The 25,504-nt window shown below is 53.9% G+C and overlaps 1 protein-coding gene across 1 annotated transcript in view; it reads right to left on the bottom strand.

The window, feature by feature from the left end:
* Positions 1–25,504, bottom strand: part of LOC133359829 (IgGFc-binding protein-like) — a 46,595-nt gene extending 21,091 nt beyond the window's left edge. The window contains exons 1-19 of the mRNA XM_061578369.1: positions 25,145–25,504; positions 22,625–22,866; positions 20,676–20,840; positions 19,007–19,151; positions 17,688–17,850; positions 15,804–15,939; positions 14,685–14,852; positions 13,451–13,491; positions 12,480–12,565; positions 10,958–11,234; positions 10,302–10,537; positions 9,545–9,662; positions 8,046–8,229; positions 7,508–7,794; positions 4,761–4,966; positions 4,065–4,215; positions 3,414–3,505; positions 1,395–1,532; positions 162–463 (exon numbers count right to left, since the gene is read on the bottom strand). Coding sequence (XP_061434353.1) covers positions 162–463; positions 1,395–1,532; positions 3,414–3,505; positions 4,065–4,215; positions 4,761–4,966; positions 7,508–7,794; positions 8,046–8,229; positions 9,545–9,662; positions 10,302–10,537; positions 10,958–11,234; positions 12,480–12,565; positions 13,451–13,491; positions 14,685–14,852; positions 15,804–15,939; positions 17,688–17,850; positions 19,007–19,151; positions 20,676–20,840; positions 22,625–22,866; positions 25,145–25,258 — 3,251 coding nt within the window. The 5' untranslated portion in view covers positions 25,259–25,504. The remainder of the gene's footprint in view (positions 1–161; positions 464–1,394; positions 1,533–3,413; positions 3,506–4,064; positions 4,216–4,760; positions 4,967–7,507; positions 7,795–8,045; positions 8,230–9,544; positions 9,663–10,301; positions 10,538–10,957; positions 11,235–12,479; positions 12,566–13,450; positions 13,492–14,684; positions 14,853–15,803; positions 15,940–17,687; positions 17,851–19,006; positions 19,152–20,675; positions 20,841–22,624; positions 22,867–25,144) is intronic.

The raw sequence follows: 25,504 nt of genomic DNA, 5'->3' as shown, positions 1-25,504 counted from the left end.
GCTTGGCAACGCTATTCCCAGACCTAGTGCATTCAACATCGGGCCCAACACAGGCATACGGCAAACGCCGAGACCACGCGAAGTGTGGCATTATCCAAGCTGGGCAAGCGAGGCTTATTCGTTTGGGGAAAGGATCTGACTGTGAGACCACAGTAGCTCACGTGTCGATGATGCCCGGCTCTTCAACCTTCCAGCTGTTGCCAAATTCGGAGGCGCTGGGCGTCTGCGAGCCATCCCGGCGTGTGAAGTCATCAGCGGGGAAGCCGTCCATGTTGCCGCAGAGGCCGCAGAGTGACGCCACAAAGATGGTGGGCAGCTTGACGCTCGCGCGGTATATTCCGTCGTAGAGGGCCTCGAGGCCGAAGTCGGCCGACACGCGCATGTAGTGGCCAGAGCGAGTCACTGAAAACTCGTGGCCGCTGCTGTTGTAGTAGAATGGCAGGTTCAGGCTCACGCCATTCAGCTGCAAGGGGAGAGGTAAGGCGAAGCGAGGTTGGACGACGGGTGTCAGCGGGGGCGATCTATCGGACTACGCCCGTCGTTCACTCGTCAGGGGAGGTTTTCCGCTGCTCGAGTAAACGACGGCATGGCGCCCCGTTTGCAAGTTGTTGGCAGCCCTAAGCTAATTGCGTAAGTTCTGCCTGCCCATGACGGGACGAAAATAGTTAACGCAGAGCAAAAAACGGTGGGCCTCACAAGTAGTGGTGGCGCCACGTTTTAATTCAACCGTGTAGAAAGGACGCCAATGCGACGATCTAAACCCCGACTGAGGTTTAAGCCCACAGTTTTATCTGATTGAGAGTTGGGCGCTTTTTGACTATGAATATAAACATCACAATCACTGTTAAAATGGCACGCATGGAAGAGTTGGTTAAATTCTTGGGAAGGCATCGCACAGTAGGCAATGTTGGTGGGACATGGAGAGGAAACCTACAAATGGGGAGACACAGAGAGAGAGAGGAGGATAAGGTGACGAGTAGGAGACAGAACACCAGCAGGAAACACAGGGGGAAAAAGAGCATACGGACAAAAAAGCTACATGAATGACAAAACTGGGCAGAAGAGAAGCTCCGCAAAGGGATGAATAGAACAGAGAACAGCAGGAGATACAGTGGGGGAGACATAGAGAAGGAGGAGACATGGAGGAAAGAACGAGATTCATTGGAGAAGACATAGAGAGATGAAGGAGGATACATTGATGAACAGACAAAGACACAGAAGGGATTACTTCGAGATTGAAGAGACCCTGAGGAGCAGACGAGGCCACGGGGGATTAGAGATTGAGGGGACAATGAGTAGCAGATGGAGACACGACACACTGGGCGAGACATCGACGAGGAGACACGGCAGGAGCAGAAGGGGGGTTTGGGGTCAGAGTGACACGCGGCACTCACGGAAACTTTGGAGCCGGCAGCGAGTATCACCCGGTACCCGTAGATGTCGACGATGACCTCACGCGTATACGCCACCTCCCAGTTGCCCGGACGATTCTCGTTCTTCACCTTCACGCTCCAGTCGGCGCCCGAGCACGGCTGCAAAGGCAAACGTCCCCCACGTAGCCTTAAGCTGACTGTTGGGGCAAGCGCTGCTGTCGTGTTGTTTGCCGCTAACGGGAATCGAACCTCGGGTCTGCCGGGTTTGTAGCGCAGCGCACTAACCGTTATGCTGCCGCTCCCATGCGTACATACAGGAAGTCCTCATTTAATACGCTAGTCATAGCGGTAGTAGATACGTTCCTAAAAAGTGCCGAATGAAGCTAAAACAATTTCCCCATAAGTAATGTGAGATACGATGTACCACGAAGCACGCCGTGCGGTGAGATGGCGGGACTAATAACTGAGGGTATGCCGCCGCGTTACTGTATAATTCCACGTACTGTATTACTATACATACTGTATCATTCCGTGTACAGTACTATTCTGCGTTACTGTATCACTCTGTGTTAAAGTATCACTCAGCGTTACCGTATTATTTTATGTTACTGTATGATTTCATCACCATACCGCCCAGCCGCGCAGCTCAAGAAACTAGTTCGTCGTCGACCGCTCAGAAATTCTGTTATAACGGAGCGGAGCGCTCTACGTTGCAACGGAGCGGTCATTAACGTGTTATAACGGAGCGCGCGTTCTGTGACATAAGCCTTGCCCAACGGAAAATGAACCCACGTTTGCATAGCGAAAATGCATGGCGGCGGTGTGAAAACCAACGCCACGCGTTAAAGCGGGGTACTTACCGGTGGCCAAGGGGAGTCGTTAAGACGGGAGTTAGTCACTGCTCCGCGCGGCTTATACTGATGGCATGTTATGCCTCGGCAAGGTAAGGTCATTTACCATTTTTACCGGGTAAAAGGGTAAAGGTGTCGACATGCCAAGGAGTAAGGTAAAGCGTAGGGTAAAGGTAGCTTGGAAGAATTACCCGGTAGGGTAAAGGTAGCGCGAAGTATTACCCGGTAAATACGGTACCTCGTTTACCGCTAAAAGCTCCGTGGCACAGTCCGTGGCGCAGTCCGTGGCCTCCATTTAATAAGTAATATTGGAAAAAACTTTTTTAAAAACACGCTTTTATAAAATGTATGAGTAATGGCAGAACTCCACGACTCCAGGAAGCGGCCCCGAAGCTTGCCACAACGTAAGGGACCATGGCCAATTACAGCCAACATCAGTTGACCATGGACAATGAGACCCAAGGCGAAAAATAACATATAAAAATTATGTTTAAAATATATATTTTTTATGAGAATATATTGTCATCAGTATGACATAAGTATACTAAGTTTGCAGTCGATACCACATTGGGAAGTGGGTTAAATTTGAGTTACAAGATTTGAGGATACAACAACGACGACAACGACAACAAGCGTGTACAATTGGAATCATCGAGAATATTCTATATGATTAAAGCGCTCTACCTAGCATTTACCATTATAAACCTTTTTTATGTGTAGTAGTACCCCAGTAATTACCCTGTAATCGGGTAATTTGTATGGGGTAAGGGTAAAAGGTAGGGTAAAGGTAGGCTCGTTGTTTTTACCTTTTAACTTTTACCTTACCTTGCCGAGGCCTACGTCAGGTTCACTGGGCGGGTGTAGGTTACTTTGTTCGGAAGCTTTTGTGAGGTGCACTTGCCCTCCTCCGAAAAAAACCTCCCTCACGTCCCCACTACTCGCCGTTTTTACATGTGTGGGGCAGTGAGTGCCAATCTCCTCCCCTTTCCCAGAGGCCCCCAGGAGCACTGAGTTTGGACTTCGATCGTCCCGCGGAAATGTTCTGTTACCCCTTCCTTCGCTCGATACGCTTCGTGCCTTTTCACCGGGCTCTTGTAAAGTAGAAAATAAAAAAGGCGAAGGACTTTACGTAAACACATTAATTTTACGCACACCCTTCGGGTACGAATGCGCAGGCCACGGGTCTCACCTGCGTGAGCACGTACGTGTACGTGCCCTGGAAGTTGAACTTGCGTCCGTCGAACGTCGTGTAGTGGGGGTCGCCCCAAGCGGTGCACTCCACTGGTGATACACAACGCGGAGCTCATGGTCAAAGACGGGAATACGGACGGCGATTCCTCTTCTCATAAACATTCGACTTACGGACTTTCAGAGATACGAACAAACCTGTCCGTAATGCATCTTGGGGTGACTTTGGCTGTAGTTACTCACGTAACTTGGGGTGACTTTGGCCGTAGTTACTCACGTAACTTGGGGTGACTTTGGCTGTAGTTACTCATGTAACTTGGGGTGACTATGGCTGTAGATACTCACGTAACCTGGGGTAACTATGGCTGTAGTTATTCACGTAACTTGATGTGATTTTGGTTGTAGTTACTCATGTAACTTGGGGTGACTATGGTTGTAGTTATGTAACCTAGGGTAGCTATGGCTGTAGTTATTCACGTAACTTGGGGTAGCTATGGCTGTAGTTATTCACGTAACTTGGGATGACTATGGCTGTAGTTACTCACTTAGCTTGGGGTGACTATGACTGTAGTCACTGACGTATCTCGGAATTACCATGGTCATCGGTGACCCATGTGTATGCTGCGGGCTGACCGTGGCTGCAGTGACTCACAGATTCTGGGCTGGCAGCCATAGTCTCCCTGGGGCCCGGCGCCGCAGTAGTTCAGGGTCAGGTCACAAGGGTTCTTCTGGCACTGGATGTTGCCCGAGGACACGCACGTGCACTGAGCGGAGCAGTCCTTCTTCCAGAAGATTTCCTTCACCTGATGGCCACACGAGGATTGGACGTATGTGTGTGAGTGGGGTGGAGCGGTGGTGTAGCGGTTAGCGCTACGCTGCGCTACGAATCTGGCCAGCCGAGTTCGATTCCCGCTCACGGCCAACACCATTGGCGATTATCTGGACTGGTCCTGGGCCTCCCCTAGGTCGACTCAGTCTCAAATGAGTCATGGTGCGGTGTGTAAAACATCACCATACACTCTCTGCTCCAGAAACCAAGGCTTTCTGTCTAAGTCCTCGGTCAAGGTTCGCTCATTCTCCACTGCTGTCCCCCATCACTAGGAATTCCTTCCATCCAGAATTCCGTGTTGTCGACTCCCTGCCCCTGTTCAAGTCCAAGATCAAGATCTTCCCAATTTTTAAAGGCCGACAAACCGACCGCCTCTTTCTCTCTCTCCATAAGAACAGGTCTCTTGCTTTCTCTACAGCGTCTTCATGAGTGATGAGACGGCAACCATTCCCTTGTTACCCCAGTCCCACATCCCCCCAACCCGAGGTGGCAGGAACTCGCCGCACTTGCCACGCTCACCTTGTAGTACTTGCCGTCGTCGTCCTTGCAACCGCACAGCGCCGGGGCGACACACTCGTCCCCGTCCCACACGTGGGCCGGGTCAAGACACTCGCAGGTCTCACCGCACGCGTCAGCGCAGTCCGCTGGGGCGCTGGGGTCGTAGCACGTGGCCGGGCACGCGTTACCGCAGTCCTTGAAGGCCGCGCTCGCTCCGCAATCGATCTCTGCGGTGGTCGGTGACGAGGGTTGGTGGGTGCGGGGGACAAGAGTCAGGGAAAAGACGCACTCACAAAGGGGCAGACGGAACGGAGAGTGGGCGAGTGCCACTAGGATGTGCTGTGTGTGCGATGGGTGGATATTTTAGTTGGCACAGCAGGGGGCACATGTGGTGCATTGGCCAGTCATCTCAGTCAATCAACCCATAGCATCTACTGGGTCTGCCCCGTGACCTCCTGCCAGAGGGCGTTCGATACTTCACGTGGCCTCAATGTGCACTTAGCCTGGCATAAGTGCCCTGGTGACGTGACCGCCATTTAGTGGTGAATGGCGTGATGGGGGAATTGCAGCTTAGCGGTTGGGGCACTGTGCACGGCCACCAACACCACTAGGTCGACTCGGCCTCAAATGAGTACCTGGTGTGGTGTGTAGTAAACATCGTCACAAGGGAGATAAAGGTGGCCAGGCTTGGCTTGGCGCTGGCCACCCACCCCTTTGCATACTGGAGCTGGCCTTGATCGGTGCTACTTGCTAACGGAACTTGCCCCAACAGTCTGTTAAAGGCTACACGGGGATCTTTGTCTTTTGTGTGTGATTGGTGATAGTGTGTGAGATGGAAGTCGATTGTGGAGAGGTTCATGCTTTGGATTACACTGAATAAATAATGCTCATTAAATAAGTAATGATAGTACGGTGGGTTTCAGAGGCCCATGTGGAGAATAAAGCCTGTCTAGTCCTCTTTGCTCAAACACGTGGTTGGTCTATTGACTTGTAGTGACCAGGGGCAGGGGGACCTCCACAGAGGGGGTGCCAATCTGCTTCTTAACCTGGCCATGGTGGCTGATGACATAACTTCCTGTTAGCACCAGGACAGAGCCAGGCTCTTACCCCAAAATAGGCCTGACCTTACACCCACCTCACCCTATCACTTCACGTATCTGTGTGTGTGCATCACTGTATGTGGACCTCTGTGTGTGTGTGTGTTTGTGAGGATGCTACCGGTCAGTTGGAGGCAGTCGCCCTCCAACAAAAACTGAGGGCAGATGAGCGACGCTCACAACAACGAGTGGAGCGCTAGGCAGCTGAGATGCAGCGAGTTGGCACAGGAGCTGGTGCATCTAGCAGTCATCTAAGTCAGCCAACCCATGGCAGCTGGGTTTGTCCTGTGACCTCCTGTCAGCGAGCCTTCGACACTTCACATGGCCTCAACGTGTACCTGGTCTGGCACAGGCGCCGTGGTAACGTCACCATCACTTAGTGGCGATTAGCGGGTAAGAGGCCTACGTGGAGTTTAAAGACTGTCTAATCCTGGTTGCAGTGACCAGCAGCAGGTGTCCTCCACAGGGGGGCGCCAATCTGCACTTCAATCTGGGCATGGTGGCTGATGATATCACTTCCTGTTAGTACCAATACCGAAAAGTCCTTTAACCCCCACGTAGGCCTCTTAACCCCACCCTACCCTTCAATAATTACTCTTGAATAATGAACCAAACAAAAACTATCCTACACTCAATCTTGATTTGAAGCTTTCGTGACTGCAGGAATTCACACTCTTTGGTTCTTTCGGTAAAGTTACGTAGGTATAAAATAAAATAAATCACGACGTTTCGGGCGCAACACAAGCGTCTGTCATCAGGTTTACCTGATGAAGAGTATCCTACCCTCAAAACACAGCCATCGGGTGTTTCCCTGGGTGTCTTTCTGTCTGGCAGTCTACCCCAAAATCAGCGGTGTGAATTTAAATATTCTTGGTTCTTTCGGTAAAGTCACGCCTGATGAAGATCGCTTGTGTTGCAATCGAAACGTCGTGGGTTTTTTGCGTTTATTCTTTTACATTTATTAGTTTTTTAGTATTTTATGCAATTTTTTATGTATTACTTTTTTTTCTATCTACGTGACTTTACCGAAAGAACCAAGAATATGAATGCCTGCAGACACGAAAGTTTTAAGTCAGAAATTAAAATGTCGACGTGCCTATTCATCCCGATGCCCATAGCCAGCCATAGTCACGGCCGCCCCCCCCCCCCCCAATTGGCAAAACAGCACCCTCTTTAGGGGTGGGAAGTGTTCGCAGAAGCAGCAGTATGCACGTGTCCAGTGTTGTTTTGTTAGAAGTTTCAGTGTTGGTGGTGGTGTACCGCGATGCATCGTCACATTTCCCCAAATCGCTTGCCACCATCCCCCCCCACGACCCCCGCCTATCGCCGGGGTAACCCAACCCCGGTACCTACCCAGGGCCAGATTATTTAGGCCTAAGCCAAGTAAGCTACATCTTAAGGGCTTCAGAATGTGGCTTGCCGTCGAACAAAGACGGTCACGAAGTGGCAGTCAAACACTCTTAAACGCATGGAATTGAAAGTCTGGAGGACCCAGGGAAAAATCCGCACGACCACGTGGAGAGAAACATGCTAACTCCAAATAAACAGCAGGCATCAGGGCCAGGATCGAACCAACAACCTCCTGTATACCAGGCAAGGAAGTTAACATCTCCTAGCCACCATGACATCCATAACCCCTCCCCCCCTTCCTTCCCTCCCGGAGGCACCTACCGCACTTGGTAGCATTCCTCCAGTTTGCCGCGAAGGCAACGCCCTCGCCATTGCAGGCCCTCACGTAGCCCTGCACTGCCTGGCACAGGACGGCCACGTTCAACTTGGCGAGCACGAGGTCATAGACGCAGTCGGCGTGGTGGGGCACCGGGTCCACGACGGCGAAGCACGGGGCCAGGGGGCTCGCCGGGTCGCTCAGGAGGCCGCAGTTGTCGCTGAAGCCCGCCTTGATGTTGAGGAAGTAGTCCAGGGAGACGTTGGCTGAGACACCCGTGTCGCTGCTCCCGCTGAAAGGGGCGAGAGGCACGTGAGGTGAGGTACGCGTGTGGGGCGTGGTGCGTCGGCAGGGAATGCATAAGCGAGCGGGTTCGTAGCGCGTGGTGGCGTACGTGCCGCCGCGTTGGCTTTTCGCTGCTTTGCTCTCCGCGACAACGGTAATGAGTACAAACTCGACGGGTGACTCGCGCACACGTAAGTCTTTTTTTTGACTGCGGATCGGACGCCAACGTTCGACCGGGGGAAACTCTCACTCTCGCACCTCTCGCTGACGACCTTCTCCTGCAGCTCCCAGCTGTTGCCGAACTCGGCAGCGCTTGCCGCCAGCGTGCCGTTGGGGGTCATGAAGTCGTCGCTGGGGTCGTTGTTCCAGAGGCCACAGAGACCGCACGTGGCAGCGGCGTAGACGTCCTTGTTGAGGAGGTGGACGCGCACGCGACTCATCCCTGCACACGGCAGTGCCGAAGAGAATCAGTGGGGTGCGGGGTGGAGGGGGGGTGGTTTCTGAGCTGCCCCTCGTCCGATCGTGATACAAATGTAATTCGGGATAAAAAAAATAGGCATCACAGGTTCACCAATTTTTGCCAAGGACAATACAATGCTAGCGAATTAGGGGTTAAGAGGCCTTTTTTTGTCCTGGTGCAAACAGGAAGTGATGTCATCAGCGACCATGCATGTGTGTATGTACCTTGGACTTCTTTCGCACCATACATAGAAATGAGATTTCAATCTAGATGACTTAAAATTGCATAGCTCCTGTGGCTTTCTAATATCGGAAGGAAGAGCATTCCAGACGCCCGCAGAAGCGCATCTATGATCAGGTTGAGGAGCAAATTGGTGCCCTCTGATAGAGGCCCCCCTGCTGCTGGTGACTGCAGCTCGATTCAAGAGCCGAATGGCTCACAGGGCTATACCAAATAGACTGAAAACTAAACATCATACACTGACTCACTTATCATACGCTGACTCACACATCATACACTGACTCACTCATCATACTCTGACTCACACATCATACACTCACTCACACTACCACTGACTCACTCACACATCATACGCTGACTCACACATCATACACTGGGAGTGGCATGCTGCCAGCTATGGCTGCAAGTTTGGTCGTACGTGCTATGCATATCGTTTATTGTTAAAATTTTAATCACAGTTCCTATGATTACTGTTGTAACATTGTTTTTATAGCTTTATTTTGGTGATTCGAAAACATATGGTTCATCTAAATTGTCTTATGGTTGTTATTGTTGACTTGCACCACAGTGGAATTTTTGCACACAGTGTTTTAATACGTTTTTTTTTTATATTTGCTGGTTTATTCCAGGATGTTTCTGTTACACGTCGTCGCTTTAATATGTTCTGTGTTCATATTTTGTTTGTTGTGGTTGCACCCGACTTAAGAGCCGCATGGCTCACAGGGCTATACCTAATAAATGAACTTGAACTTGAAGAGACCGACCACGTGTGTGACAAACGACAGACTAAACAGGCTTTATACCCCACATAGGCCTCTTAGCCTCACCCTATGATAGGCAGTGCCTCTCACAGGGTAATGCACACACACACACATGCATTTTTGAACTCCACTTAGCCCTACAAGCCGAGTAAAGAATTAAATGTCACGTTTGTAACAAAAACAATAACAAAACAACGCCTTTTCAGAGACGTGGCTGTGATGCAGGGCATGTCGAGTCACTCAGAGGCTCTTCGGCAAGCCGAGGCAAAAGAAACAAACTTCACTGAATCCCTCACCATTGTACTCGACTTTCAAGAAGGCACCGGTGTTGAGCTCGAAGTACTCGCCAGACTTGGTGATGCGGAAAAGCTCAGCAGGGTGGTAATACGGCACGTTCACCGCCACGCCGTCAAGCTGCGGAAGCGAGGGGTGGGGGTATGCACAAACACCACGACCGCGTAAACATCGCCGCTGGGGAGACAAAGGCGGTCGGGCGTGGCACTGGCCACCCGCCTGCCTGCGTGTGCCGCAGTGCCGGCCTTCGTATGTGCTGCTACTCGCTAACAGTCCGGTCAGGCTACACGGGGGACCTTTCGTCTTTGTCCCTGTGCATGCACACGCAGGTGACATGGGTTGACTGAGATAACTGGCTGAGGCACGACCTATGCTTCCTACTGTGCAACTCACTCACTCACACACTCACCCACTGACACACAGACCCAGGTGCTATGGATTAATGAATGTGCCAGGCTGGATGACAGGAGGTAACAGGACAGACCCAGCAGGTGCCATGGGTTGATTGAGTTGACTGACAGATACACCACCTTTGCCCCCTACGGTGCCAACTCGCTAAGTTTTATCTGCCCGGCGCTCCGCTCATTGTTGTGAGCGTCACTCCCCGGCCCTCCGTCGTTGCTGGAGGGCGACTGCCTCCAACTGGCCCGGTCGAAGCATCCTTTCGCGAGCCTCGTCTCTCAAACACTCGCTCGCACGCACACACACACACGCACGCACACACACACGCATGCATACACACACACGCGGCGCACGTACCCGGACTTTGTTGTCGCGGATGAAGGAGATGGTGTGGTTGTAGATCTCGGTGTGCACCTCACGCGTCCACGACACGTCGGCGCGCCGCCGGTGCTCGTTCTTCACCAGGATGCGCCATGGCACCGGCAGGTTGGAGATGCAGTTGGAGGCGAGGACGACGGTGCGCGTGCCCATGAAGTTGAAGTGGTTGCCGTCGAAAGAGCGGTAGTGAGGGTCGCCCACGCCATGGCACCACGCTGCGGGCGGGCGATGAATGGGGTGCGATTACGGGCGGGTTTCCGAGGTTTAGAAAGCACCCGGGCGGTGGGGATGGCGTTGTCGCGTGGTTAATCTGTCGCACGGCAATGCCGCCATTTTTTAAAAGGTCACGTGATCGTGTCCCTTCGTAGGGTTCCTGTCGCGCTGAAATTGGGTTGCCGTTCCTGGAGTTTCTGTGTCCAACCCCGGTGTATTGTGCCGGGCTCGCTTTGAGTTGCAATTTTAAACGAAAAAAAGCCACGTGATCTTTTTCTTTATGCATACAAGGCGCCTCGAGACATTAGTGGATGGCACCTTGCAAACGACCGTAAATTATGATTACTGCTATCCACCTCCTCATCGTCATCCCCCTCCTCCTCCCCCTCCTCCTCTCCCTCCTCCACCTCCGTGCCACTCACCGTAATAGACCTTCTTCAGCCGGAAGCGCCAGTCCTTCTTGACGCGCGCGTTCGTGTTGCTGACTCCTACGCCGCCGACGACGCCCCTCATGGCGCCCTCGTCCACCGTGATGTAGTGCTCCACGCCACCGTTGAAGACCGACGCCGGGCTCGTGAACTGCGCCTGGGTGTTGCCAGCCAGCAGCGTGGCGTTTGTCCCGTCCACCTTGAAGACCTCGCGGTCGCCCCGCACCTCGAAGAAGCGGAAGAAGGCGCCACTCGCCGACGGAAGGGCGACCTGCGCAGGCGCGGTGGGGGGCGGGGATCAGCGAGGGTTAGTGGGGGGGAGGGGGTTATAGGTCAGGCCCAATTCAGTGTGGGGTGGGAGAAGTGAGAAGGCTGTTGTTGAATTGGAGGTCACGGGACAGACCTGGGATATAACCCCTCTTAGCCGACGGCCATTGGTTCCATGAGACCTGTCGTTAGTGAGTTGGTCATTAAGCGAGTATAGGAAATGCACGTTAAAGGCTCAATTCGTTCTGGGAGCATCTGAAGTTACCCCTTTTTCAAACCCCAAAAAATGTTTACTTTACATAATGCAGGTGTTTTTTGGGTTAAATTGCGTAAATATATAAATGTTGTGTTGTTAAACCCGCCACCACCCGACACAGCCAATTATCAAGGTTTGTCACGTAAACAGAATGTGCCAGTTCGTTACTAGTACAGCACACCGATGTGTTGGAGAGCCAAGCCACAACATTTAAAATCTGAGTACGACGTTTCGCCAATAATTGAAACGAGCATCATCAGGCGACAGCCAGATTTGTGGAGAAATCCTCCTGTTTTGTAAATATACTAACAGCATTATTAACACAATATTAAAATAAGCAAGGTTAATCAATGCATTCATTAATATTTACTGTAGCTACAACAGCCCGTCATTAACAGGGGAATGGTCGGTAAGTGAGCACATTGGGCTCTATGGAGGCACTACACTACACTATACACTACACTATACACTACTATACACGACACTACTATACACTACACAATTATATACACTACACATTGGGCTCTATGGAGGCCCGTCGATTAGTCGTTACGACCAACTACCGTGACGATTATCTGAATCGGTCCTGAGTCTCCCCTAGGTCGACTCAAATGAGTACCTGATGCGGTGCGTAAACATCGCCACTGTTCGCGTGTGCACACAACAACAACCGCCATTCGCCACTAGGTGGCGGTGACTTCTCCACGGCGTATGCGCCAGGCTATGTGCACGTAAAGGCCACGCAAAGTTTTGAACGCCTGCCGGCAGGAGGTCATGGACAGACCCAGCAGGTGCCATGTGTTGACGGACCGAGTTGACTATTGGTCGATGCACCACCACCTGTGCCACCCCCCTCCGCCACTGTGCCAACTTTGCTGCGTTTTATCCGCCCAGCGCTCCGACCATTGCTACTGGAGGGCGACTACCTCTAACTGCGACGGCAACATCCTTCGCGAGCCTCCTCACGTGCGCGCATGCCGCGCGCCCTATCACCTCTTTGTTGAAGGTGACGGTCCACTGGATGGCAACGTCGTTGCCGGAGGTGTTGTCGAAGCTGAATGAGATGGGCACGGAACCGGCTGTGAGAGGGTTTGGGGGGGGGGTGAAATCCACAAAGACAGCTGTTACCCACAGCAGATGTTGTTTTGTTTTGGGGTTAGATCGCGTAAATATGAACGTGGTGTCGTTTAAATCCGCTGACCGGCGCCCGGCGCAGCCAATCGTTGAGGATGTTTGTGTCACGTGAACAAAACGTGGTTCCAATTCGTTACTCGTTACAACGCGACGCCGGTTGTTGTGTGTTGTAGAGTAAAACCCACTACAGGGTTTACAATTATGGTGTAGTGTATAGTGTAGTGTATAGTGTAGTATACTAGTTACAGCACTTCACTGGTTGTGTGTTGGAGAGTGAAACCCACTACAGCGTTTACAATTATAGTGTAGTGTATAGTGTAGTGTAGTTTATAGTGTAGTGTATAGTGTATCTTATAGTGTAGTGTATAGTGTGGTATACTAGTTATGGTAGTGGAGCCATGGTGGTGGAGCTAGGGGTGGTGGGTGAGGTGGTCGGTCAGGTGGTGGATGGGGTGGGGTTGTGGGTGCGTTGGTGGGTGGGGTGATGGGTGAGTTGGTGGGTGGGGTGGTGGATGGGTAAGGTGGTGGGTGAAGTGGGTTAGGGGTGATGGGTGAAGTGGGTGGAGTGATGGGTGAGTTGGTGAGTGGGGTGAGGTGGTGGGTCAGATGGTGGGTGGGGTGGTGGGTGAGGTATGTGGGGTGATGGGTGAGTTGGTGGGGGGGGGAGTCGGGTGGTGGGTGCGTAAGGTGGTGGGTGAGGTAAGTGGGTTGATGGGTGAGTTGGTAGGTGGTGTGGGGTGGTGGGTGGGACAGGTGGTGGGTGAGGTAAATTAGGGGTGGTGGGGGTGGCTCAGCCCATTGAGCACTTGCCCACTCGCTGCGTTTGTTACCTTGAACGACGATGGTCACGCATCGGAGCTCTGTCTCTTGTCTAGTTTCGGAGTTGAAGACACAAAACAGAAGACAGAGAAAAGAGCGAATCATTCAGACGGCCTGGGCAGGAAAAAAAACTTGTACGAGCGATATCACGGCTCAGGGAGAGACGGAGGCAGGGAGAGTGGGACAGATGGAGATTAGTCCACAATCTTTGCTGTGCCACCCACGGTGTTAGACGTAGGGGCAGCGTGGGAACAAATGGACATGAGGGCAGACACACAAAGATCCCCCGTATAGCCTTAACAGACTGTAGGGGCAAGTGCTGTTAGCGAGCACCTATGAAGGCCGGAACGGTACACGAGGGGGTGGGTGGCCAGCACCACGCCCGACCGCCTTTGTCTCCCCAGTGGCGATGTTTACACACCGCACCAGGTACTCATTTAAGGCTGAGTCGACCTAGGGGAGGCCCAGGACCGGTTCAGATAATCGTCACTGGTGTTAGCCGTGAGCGGGAATCGAACCCGGGTCGCCAGGTTCATAGCGCAGCGCGCTAACCGCTACACTACACACAGACACACACAACAACAACCACCATTCGCCACTAAGTGGCGGTGATGTCACCACGACGCTTGTGCCAGGCCATGTACACCTTGAGGCCACGTGAAGTGTTGAACGCCCGCTGGCAGGAGGTCACGGGGCAGACCCAGGTGCCACGGGTCGACTGACTGAGATGACTGAGATGACTGGCTGATGTACCACCTGTGCCCCCTACTGTGCCAACTTGCTGTGCTTTATCCACCCAGCACTCCGCTCGTTGTTGTGAGCGTCGCTCCTCCGCCCTCCGTTGTTGTTGGAGGGAGACTGCCTCCAACTGCCCAGTAGCGGCGTCCTTCACGAGCCTCCTCCACTGAGGCCGATCTTGACACCGCTGGTACCAGTCATCGGCAAGTCCACTCAGCTCCACGTCCTCTTGTACCACATCACTCCATCTCTTCTCTAGCCCGTGCCGCGCCCGTTTAGCTCCCTCTATCCGGCCGAACAAAAGCTGTTTGGGCATGCGGTGGCTGGACATGCGGGCTACATGACCCAGCCAACACAGCCTTGCCTGCTGGAGGAGCTCACCGATGGGACTTTGTCCAGATCTTTCAACACACTCACACAGACACACACACAGACACACTGACACACACAGACACACACACTGACATACACAGAAACACAGACACACACACACATGCACACACTCACGTGGTACTCTCGGAGGCGTAGAAGCAAACCCTCTGGTTGCCGATGTCTCTGCTGGCCGGCGTCCACGACACCTTGGTGTGGAAGAGTTTGGGGTTGCCCGGGTCCACCACCACGGGCGCCTTGACGACTCCCACGGGAGCGAACGTGCCCAGCCGTGGGATCGTCACTCTGGGGGTGGTGGGTGGGCAGCGGGCGTGCACATGGGGACGGGAGGGGTAGGAGCGAGGGGGCAGTACGGAATTGGGGGACAGAGGGGGAGAGGAGCAGCAGATGTAGGGGGGGGCAGTGGGGGGGCAGAGAGGGGAGGGTCCACATGGGGTGAGGAGGGGGAGGAAGGGGTGGGGGAAGGCGGGCGGGGGGGGGGGGGCACATAGGTAGAGGAGAGGGGGGCACGCGTGGCATTACAGAGGCGTGATTGTGATTGTTGAATTATTTACTTGTATATTATTTTTGCATTGCCGCGGTGGCGAGATGTTATAATGGCAATCAACACAACCAACTGCAGTAGCAGTATAGCCACCACCACCACCACGTATAGCAGCAGCAGCACCATAGTCACCACCACCACCACGTGTAGCAGCAGCACAATAGCCACCACCACCACTACCACCACCACATGTAGCAGCACCATGACCACCACCACCACCAGCACGTGAAGCAGCAGCATAGCCACCACCACCACGTGTAGCAGCACCATGGCCACCACCACTACCACCACCACGTGTAGCAGCACCATGGCCACCACCACCACCACCACGTGTAGCAGCAGCATAGCCACCACCACCACCACCACGTGTAGCAGCAGCATAGCCACCACCACCACCACCACCATTCGCAGTAGCAGCAGCACCATAGCCACCACCACCACCACGTGTAGCAGCAGCATAGCCACCACCACCACCATTCGCAGCAGCATAGCCACCACTACCACCACCACTACCACCACCATGGCCACCACCACCACCACCACCATTCGCAGCTGCATAGCCACCACCACCACTACCACCACCATGGCCACCACCACCATTTGCAGCAGCATAGCCACCACCACCACTACCACCACCATGGCCACAACCACCACCATTCGCAGCAGCACTGCGGGACGTGACGCTGACTCACGAACTGGCGGAGTTGGCGGCCACCTCGACGTCGATGTTCATCTCGAAGAGCACCCCTTGGCTGGCGGTGAAGGAGGCGCCGCTGGCCGGGGTGACGCCCACGAAGATCGGCATCTCGCACGACAGCGCCGGCTCGACTGCGTCGCGCGCGACGGGACAGCGGCACGGCATCGTGCGATCAGCGGCGGCGTCGTCGGCGTCGTCGTTGTCGTCATTGTCATCATTGTCATTGTCATCGTCGTCATTGTTATGGTCGTCATCATCGTCGTCATTGTTGTCATCATCGTCGTCATCGTTGTCATCATCGTCGTCATCGTTGTCATCATCGTCGTCGTCATCATTGTCATTATCGTTGTCGTCTCTGCCGTTGTCATCGTCGTCATTGTCATCGTCATCATCGTCATCATTGTCATCATTGTCGTCGTCATCGCCATCGTCATCGTCGTCATCATCATCAACGTCGTCATCATCGTCATAATCGTCGTCATTGTCGTCATCATCATCATCGTCATCGTCATTGTCATCATCGTCGTCGTCATCACCATCGTCATCGTCGTCATCATCATCAACGTCGTCATCAACGTCGTCATAATCGTCATTGTCGTCATCATCATCATCATTATCGTCATTATCATTGTCGTCGTCATTGTCATCATTGTCGTCGTCATCACCGTCGTCATCGTCGTCATCATCAACATCGTCATCATCGTCATAATCATCGTCATTGTCGTCATCATCATCATTATGGTCATCAACATCGTCATCATCGTCGTCATCATCGTCGTCATCATCGTCATAATCGTCGTCATTGTCGTCATCATCATCATCGTCATCGTCGTCATCCAAACTATAAAACTACAGTCTCTGCTTCTCCGGTAACGTGGCGGTTGTAGTAGCGTTCCAGAAGAACGCTGCGTTACGGAAAAATCTCGCGATCATAAATAATATACAGAGCCGAGTCCGCGATATCGCGAGAGATGCGTAACACGGGGCCTGCACACAGGCTGCGTGGGTAGAAGCATCCATCAGCATCCCAATACCCAGTGGGATGATGATGCTATACCGATGGAGCCGTACGTACAACTGCTAATCCCTAATCGCGTTACGTATATAATCCGCATCCCCGTGACGTAAAAAATGCGTTTCCTAATACGTTCATCATCGCGTTATATATCCAATTCGGCGTTGTGAAAACCAAACGCAGCGTTAGAGAACGGATCGAACACCAACTTTAGGCCCCGCACACTCCTAACAAGCCCCGCCCACCGTGTCCATAAACCTCGCACACTGCTCTCATGCCCCGCCCACAACTCACAAGCCCTGCCTACTCTGTTCATAGGCCCACCCACTGCTCTCACGCCTCGCCCACTGCATTCACAGCACCCTCTGCACATTTATTTCTGCAATGCGGTGGTGCCCTTGAGTCAGAGGTCGCAACCAGGTACCCGATACCCGTACCCTACCCGATACCCGGCTACCCGTACCCGGCCGGGTACGGGTACGGGTAGCCGTTTGCAACCCTGGTGCGGCCGGGTATGGGTACGGGTAGGCCGTGAGTCACTGGTGAGTAACCGTTTGTCACTCATTTCGGGTAGGGTACAGGTAGGGAACGGCTACCCGTACCCGGCCGGGTACAAGTACGGGTAGCCGTTTGCAACCCTGGTGCGGCCGGGTATGGGTACGGGTAGGCCGTGAGTCACTGGTGAGTAACCGTTTGTCACTCATTTCAGGTAGGGTACGGGTAGGGAACGGCTACCCGTACCTGGCCGGGTACGGGTATGGGTACCCGTTTGCGACCCTGGTGCAGCCGGGTACGGGTAAGGAATCAAAACCTGTTTGCGACCTCTGCCTTGAGTACACGGAGACCACGGCGAGGCCGACTCACACTGAAGGAGGACTTGCAGCGGGATGCCGGACAGCGCGTCGCCCGGAGCGAGGCTCAGTGAGCCCACGGTCAGCGACGAGTTGACGGAGTCCTCGATCATCAGGGCCAGGGCCCAGAGGCCGTCGGCGTCCGCGGGGGCCGTGAAGGTGATGACGCAGGCGGCCTGTGCGGAGGGTGGGTGGGGGGGTGTGGCGAGGGGGGGAGGGTGGAAGGTAGTAACATGTCAAAGGCAAAGTGATGTCATATGCTGAGTGAGTGGGTGGGCGAGCGAGCGAATGAATTGACCGAAGATGCTCGATTTGTGGGTGAGTGGTTGAATAAATGAGTAGGTGAGTTAGTGGGTGAGTGCCTGAGTAAATGAGTGAGTGAGTTAGTGGGTGAGTGGTTGAGTAAATGAATGGGTGCGTTAGTGGATGAGTGGGTGAGTAAATGAGTGGGTGAGTTAGTGGATGAGTGGGTGAGTAAATGAGTGGGTGAGTTAGTGGATGAGTGGGTGAGTAAATGAGTGGGTGAGTTAGTGGATGAGTGGGTGAGTAAATGAATGGGTGAGTTAGTGGATGAGTGGGTGAGTTAGTGGGTGAGTGGCTGAGTAAATTAGTGGGTGAGCTAGTGGGTGAGTGGCTCAGTAATTAAGTGGTTGAGTTAGTGGTTGAGTGGCTGAGTAAATTAGTAGGTGAGTTAGTGGGTGAGTGGCTGAGTAAATTAGTGGGTGAGCTAGTGGGTGAGTGGCTGAGTAAATTAGTGGGTGAGTTAGTGGGTGAGTGGCTGAGTAAATTAGTAGGTGAGTTAGTGGGTGAGTGGCTGAGTAAATGAGTGGGTGAGTTAGTGGGTGAGTGGCTGAGTAAATTAGTGGGTGAGCTAGTGGGTGAGTGGCTGAGTAAATTAGTGGGTGAGTTAGTGGGTGAGTGGCTGAGTAAATTAGTAGGTGAGTTAGTGGGTGAGTGGCTGAGTAAATGAGTGGGTAGGTTAGTGGGTGAGTGGCTGAGTAAATGAGTGGGTGAGTTAGTGGGTGAGTGGCTGAGTAAATTAGTGGGTGAGCTAGTGGGTGAGTGGCTGAGTAAATTAGTAGGTGAGTTCGTGGGTGAGTGGCTGAGTAGGTAAGTGCGTGAGCGACTAGATTAGTGGGCGGGCGGGCGGGCGAGTGAGTGAGTGATTTGTCTGGAGTGAGTCCTAGCTAGTGCTCAATCACACATCCATCACCCTCTGACCTACTGACCGACCGACAGCTGTCACTCTGAATTCTATAAATATGGACAGGTTGAGCACCCATCACCCACCCCCCTTACCCCCCCCCCAAGTCACCCACCACCACCCCCCACCTCGTCGAGGACTCCGTAGGGGGCGACTCCGCAGATGCCTCCGCACTCGTCGCGTGCTCCGTTCTCGGCGTAGCGGCACCGCACCGTGTCCCCATCGGCATCGTACACCGGGATGTTCCACACCGTGGTGCAGCCAGCCTTCAGCCTGGGGGGGGGGGAGGGGGGTCGGCACGAAGCATGATGAATGAATGAACAATGACGCATCACAAGAGTGTACGAGGACCACTTACGCACGAGTTAGTTTTCCAGAGGTACTGTTCGTAAGTCGATTGGACTCCCTGTCGGTTGCAAACGTGTTGTACGGCATGTACACTAAACACGAGGAATGGCTTTGAAGGTTGGATAATCTCCTGTAGATGTAGATGCCACTGGTTCTTCACGTTCTGCAGATGTAGATACCACTGGTTCTTCACGTTCTGCAGATGTAGATGTCACTGGTTCTTCGTGTTTTGTAGATGTAGATGCCACTGGTTCTTCACATTTTGCAGATGTAGATGCCACTGGTTCTTCACGTTCTGCAGATGTAGATGCCACTAATTCTTCACGTTCTGCAGATGTAGATGCCACTGGTTCTTCACGTTCTGCAGATGTAGATGCCACTGGTTCTTCACCTTCTGCAGATGTCGATGCCACTGGTTCTTCACGTTCTGCAGATGTTGATGCCACTGGTTCTCCACGTTCTGCAGATGTAAATGCCACCATCGCTACCAAACCTTCTCCCACACCTCCCCCCACCTCCCTCCACCTTTCCCCACACTTACCCCCATACCTCCCCCCCCCCCCACCTCTCTCCACACCTCCCCCCACACTTCCCGCCACACCTCCCCCCCCCCCACATCCCACCCACATCCCATCCACCTCCCCCCACCTCTCCCCCACCACCCTCACACCTCCCCCCACACCTCTCCCCACACCTCCCTCCACACCTCCCCCAACACTTCCCACCCACTCCCCACCCACCTCCCCCCCACCTCCCACCCACCTCTCCCCAAACCTCCCCCACACCTCCCACCCACCTCTCTCCACACCTCCCCCCACCTCCCCCCCACCTCCCCCACACCTCCCCCCCACCTCCCCCCACACCTCCCTCCACACCCCACACACCTCCACCCACCTCCCACCCACCTCCCTCCCACCTCCCACCCACCTCTCCCCCACCTCCCCCCACACCTCCCTCCACACCCCACCCACCTCCCACCCACACCTCCCCACCCACACCTCCCTCCACACCCCACCCACCTCCCACCCACCTCCCACCCACCTCCCTCCCACCCACCTCACCACACACCTCCCACCCACCTCACCACACACCTCCCTCCCACCTCCCCACACACCTCCCCCCCCACACCTCCCCCCCACACCTCCCCCACACCTCCCCCCCCCCCACCTCCCCCTCACACCTCCCCCTGCCCCTCCCCCCACACCTCCCTCCACACCTCCCCCCACCTCCCACCCACCTCCCTCCCACCTCCCACCCACCCCACCACACATCTCCCTCCACACCTCCCCCACACTTCCCACCCACACCTTTCCCCACACCTCCCCCTCACACCTCCCCCCCCACCTCCCCCTCACACCTCTCCCCAAACCTCCCCCACACCTCCCACCCACCTCACCACACATCTCCTCCCCCACCTCCCCCACACCTCCCCCCCCCCACCCACGGCACCTGATGAGCGGCTTGGAGGCGGTGACGGGCGAGACGTTGGGAGCCCCCGTGTCGCTGCGCACGCCCGGGTTGAGCACAGTGATGAGCGACCAGTCCCACTCGGACGCCTCCACGAGGCCGCCCGCCCTCTGCACCAGCGCATTGACCCAGCAGCAGTCGTCAAAGCTGCCGGGAGAGATGGGCGACGAGGAGAAGGGGGATGAGGAGGATGAGGATGTACACACACACACGTACACATGTGGTGACACAGCAACGGAGCAACTCCACCAGCGCTGCCATCTCCACGCACCCCTCCACACGAACGCACGGGCACCGCGCGTCCACGCAGCCACCTCCGCATGAGTGGTGGTGTACGTGGGGAGTGTGTGTGGGATAACTCCGGGCGGTGGGGAGCCAACCGCTTAGCCATGTCCCTCAGATTTGAAGCTTTCGTGACTGCAAGGATTCATGCTGTTAGGTTTTTTCGGTAAAGTCACGTAGGTAAAAAAAATAAAATTAAAATTAATAAAAGTAATAAAATAATTATTTATATTATTACTTTGATTGATTTTACTTTTATTTTTTTAAATAAAGTAAAATTAATAAAAGTAATAATAGAAATAACATAACAATTAATATTATAACTTTTATTAATTTTTTTTACCTACGTGACTTTATAAAAAAAAAAAAATTATTAATAAAAGTAATAATAGAAATAACATAATAATTTCTATTATTACTTTTATTAATAAAATTTTTTTTTACCTACGTGACTTTACCGACAAAACCTAAGAGTATGTCCCTCAGAGAGGACGCTGGTGCGAGGGGCCGATCACCAGATCGGGGTGGGCCCGGCGAGAAGTGGCCGAAGAGGGGGTAGTGGAGGGGGTGGACGTCGCGCCCTGCCCGCTCACGGGGAGCGGGGAGGTGGGTGTCAGCCTCCACACACACGTACACACACGTACACAACAACACCAGCCATTCGCCACTAAGTGGCGGTGACGTCACCACGACGCTTGTGCCAGGCCATGTGCACCTTGAGGCTACCACGTGAAGTGTCGAACGCCCGCTGGCAGGAGGTCACGGGGCAGACGCAGATGCCACGGGTCGACTGACCGAGATGACCGAGATGACAGACGTACATACACACACGTACACAGACGTTCACACACGCACACACACACATACGTACAGACACGTACACAAACACGTACACATGTACACACACACGTACACAGACGTTCACACACGCACACACACATACGTACAGACACGCGTAAACACACACGTACAGATGTACACACACGTACACAGACGTTCACACACACACGCACACACACATACGTACAGACACGTACACACACACGTACACATGTACACACACACGTACACACACACGTACACAGACGTTCACACACACACGCACACACATACGTACAGACACACGTACACGCACACGTACACATTTACACACACATGTATACAGACGTACACACACACGCACACACACACACATACGTACAGACACACGTACACACACGTACACATGTACACACACATGTACACAGACGTTCACACGCACACACACACATACGTACAGACACGTACACACACACGTACACATGTACACACACATGTACACAGACGTTCACACACACACGCACACACATACGTACAGACACACGTACACACACACGTACACACGTACACACACACGTACACAGACGTTCACACACACACACATACCTACAGACACACGTACACACACACGGACACACGTACACACACACGTACACAGACGTTCACACACACACGCACACACATACGTACACACACACGTACACATGTACACACACACGTACACAGACGTTCGCACACACACACGTACGTACAGACACACGTACACACACACAGACGTACAGACACGTACACACACACACGTACACACACAGACGATGACGGCGACTCACGATACGACGGTGGGCTTAGAGGCTGGCACGTCAAACTCGAAGCTGGAGGCACCGATCATCCAGTTGGAGTTCTCGTTCTGCTCCGTGCACACGAAGTTGAGAGAGTACGAGCCCTGGCACCCCTCCCGGCATTTCCACTTCTGCTTGGACTTGATGAGCGCTCCGCTGTCGATGTCTGCGTCCGTGCATTTCGCTCCCTCGTCCGAGGTCCTGCGCCAGGCCAGCATGTAGTTGAAACGCACCTGTGGTGGTGGTGGTTGTGTTGTGGTGGTTGGGTTGTGGTGGTGTTGTGGTGGTTGTGGTGGTGGCGTGGTAGTGGTGTGGTGGTGGTGTGGTTGTGGGTGGCGTGGTAGTGGCGTGGTGGTTGTTGTAGTGGTGGCGTGGTGGTGGCGTAGTGGTTGTGGTGTGGTGGTTGTGGTGGTGGCGTGGTGGTGTGGTGTGGTGGTGGTGGCGTGGTGGTTGTGGTGGTGGCGTGGTAGTGGTGTGGTTGTGGGTGGCGTGGTAGTGGCGTGGTGGTTATTGTAGTGGTGGCGTGGTGGTGGCGTAGTGGTTGTGGTGGTGGTGTGGTGGTTGTGGTGGTGGCGTGGTGGTGGCGTGGTGGTTGTGGCGTGGTGGCGTGGTGGTTGTGGTGGTGGTGTGGTGGTTGTTGTGGTGGTGGCGGCGTGGTGGTTGTGGTGGTGGTGTGGTGGTGTGATGGTGGCGTGGTGGTTGTGGTAGTGGTGGCGTGGTGGTGGTGTGGTGGTGGTGTGGTGGTGTGATGGTGGCGTGGTGGTTGTTGTGGTGGTGGCGGCGTGGTGGTTGTGGTGGTGGTGTGGTGGTGTGATGATGGCGTGGTGGTTGTGGTAGTGGTGGTGTGATGGTGGCGTGGTGGTTGTGGTAGTGGTGGTGTGGTGGTTGTGTTGTGGTGGTGGTGTGGTGGTGGCGTGGTGGTTGTGGTAGTGGTGGTGTGGTGGTTGTGTGGTGGTGTGGTGGTGGTGGTGGCGTGGTGGTGTGGTGGTGTGGTGGTGTGGTGGGGGGAAAAGTAGTTCAGCAGTTAGTGCGCTGTCGCCACGAACCCGGCCACCCGAGTTCGATTCCCACTCACGGCCACCAACGCCACAATGACGACCGGTCCTGTGCATCCTCCCCTAGGTCAACTCAGCCTCAATCGATTACCCGGTGCGGTAGTGTACTAAACATCGCCACCGGGGAGACAAAGGCGGCCGGGCGTGGTGCTGGCCACCCAACCCCCTCGTGTATCGTGCCGGCCTTCATAAGCGCTCGCTAACAGCACTTGCCCCAACAGTCTATCAAGGTTACACGCGGGGGCCTTTGTCTTTGTTTGGTGTGTGGTGGGGGAGGTATGGAGGGAGGCGAGAGGTCAGAATCAGCGTTTTATACCGCTGGAGGAGGAATCCGAAGAGCCGTAAAGCTCTTTTCTCAGGACAGCAAACGGTTACGCGTCAGGTTAAACAAATCCGCTGTGTCACTTCCAGATACAACAGCAGACCATCCACCCGCCCCCTCCATCCTCACCGAGGCAATTTGCCCACTGAGCTTTCTAAAGTCGTCGTTCCCTAAGCGACCTGGCCCATCGCAAGTGACAGCCACTCAACAAAGTGTGGCTTAGGGGCCGTCCATAAATTACGTTGCTGGAGGGCGACTGCCTCCAACTGCCCAGTAGCAGCGTCCTTCACGAGCCTCCTCCACAGAGGCCGATCTTGACACCGCTGGTACCAGTCATCGGTAAGTCCACTCAGCTCCACGTCCTCCCGTACCACATCATTCCATCTCTTCTCTAGCCCGTGCCGCGCCCGTTTAGCGGTGGCTGGGCATGCGGGCTACATGACACAGCCAACGTGGCCTTGGCTGCTGGAGGAGCTCACCGATGGGACTTTGTCCAGATCTTTCAAGGGTTTGTGAGCTCCTCACACAATCCAGCATGGTTAAATCCCAGGATGGGTCATAGGCAGGCCAGCCTAAATGTTTTTAGCCGGCAAAGATGTTCCATTAGGGTGGGTCTTCATTGAGGCTGAGTCGACCTAGGGGAGGCCCAAGACCGGTTCAGATAATTCACTATGTAACACGATCGATTTTTGTTCCTGGGTAATAAGTGTTATTTCCAAATTGCTTATGCCTCAAATGTGCAGAAAGTGGCTATTATTATTCCCCACAAACGTTGCTTTTGTGACCAGGACTTTACGTGAAGGATTGACACAAATTTACCCTTTTTTCTCATTGAAAATAGGTACATTTCAAAATATCACTGTCCTGGTCACAAAAGCAAAGTTGGTGGGTAATAAGAATAATAGCCACTTTCTGCACTTTTGAGGCATAAGCAATTAGGAAATAACACTTACAACCCAGGGACAAAACAAATATATTTTTGTTTCAAGGTATAACAATCACTGATGTTGGCCGTGAGCGGGAATCGAACTCGGGTCGCCGGGTTCGAAGCGCAGCTTAGCGCTGGCCACTGCCCGCTGCCACGACCACTCTGCCAACTCGACACTTCACACGCGCCCACAGACACACACTCACCTTGCCACCTTCCTCCTGGATCCAGGAGATGGTGCCACCTCTCAGGTGAGTGGCTTCCACCCCCAGGGCGGCCACCATCACCACCACCACGAGGGCACCCAACGCGAGCCTCATGATGACAGTGGGAGATCAAGTTTCGCGTGGGTAGCAGCAGCAGAAGGAGGATCGAGAAGCGATTGGCGGTGCGGTTGTGGAGACCTCGCACCACAAGGACAAAGATTCCTTCGTGTTGCCTTTAGCGGACTGTCGGGGGTCAGCTGTCAAGGTCACACACACACACACAGACACCCACCAACTTCACTCACACGCACTCAGAGGGAGAGATGGAGAGAGAGAGATGGACTGTCTGCTGTGCCAGTC

The sequence above is a fragment of the Lethenteron reissneri genome, chromosome 66, assembly GCF_015708825.2.
Source record: "Lethenteron reissneri isolate LAM-NWPU_2019-01 chromosome 66, ASM1570882v1, whole genome shotgun sequence".
In the NCBI taxonomy this organism is placed as follows: domain Eukaryota; kingdom Metazoa; phylum Chordata; class Hyperoartia; order Petromyzontiformes; family Petromyzontidae; genus Lethenteron; species Lethenteron reissneri.
This window is presented reverse-complemented; position numbering and strand designations above follow the sequence as displayed.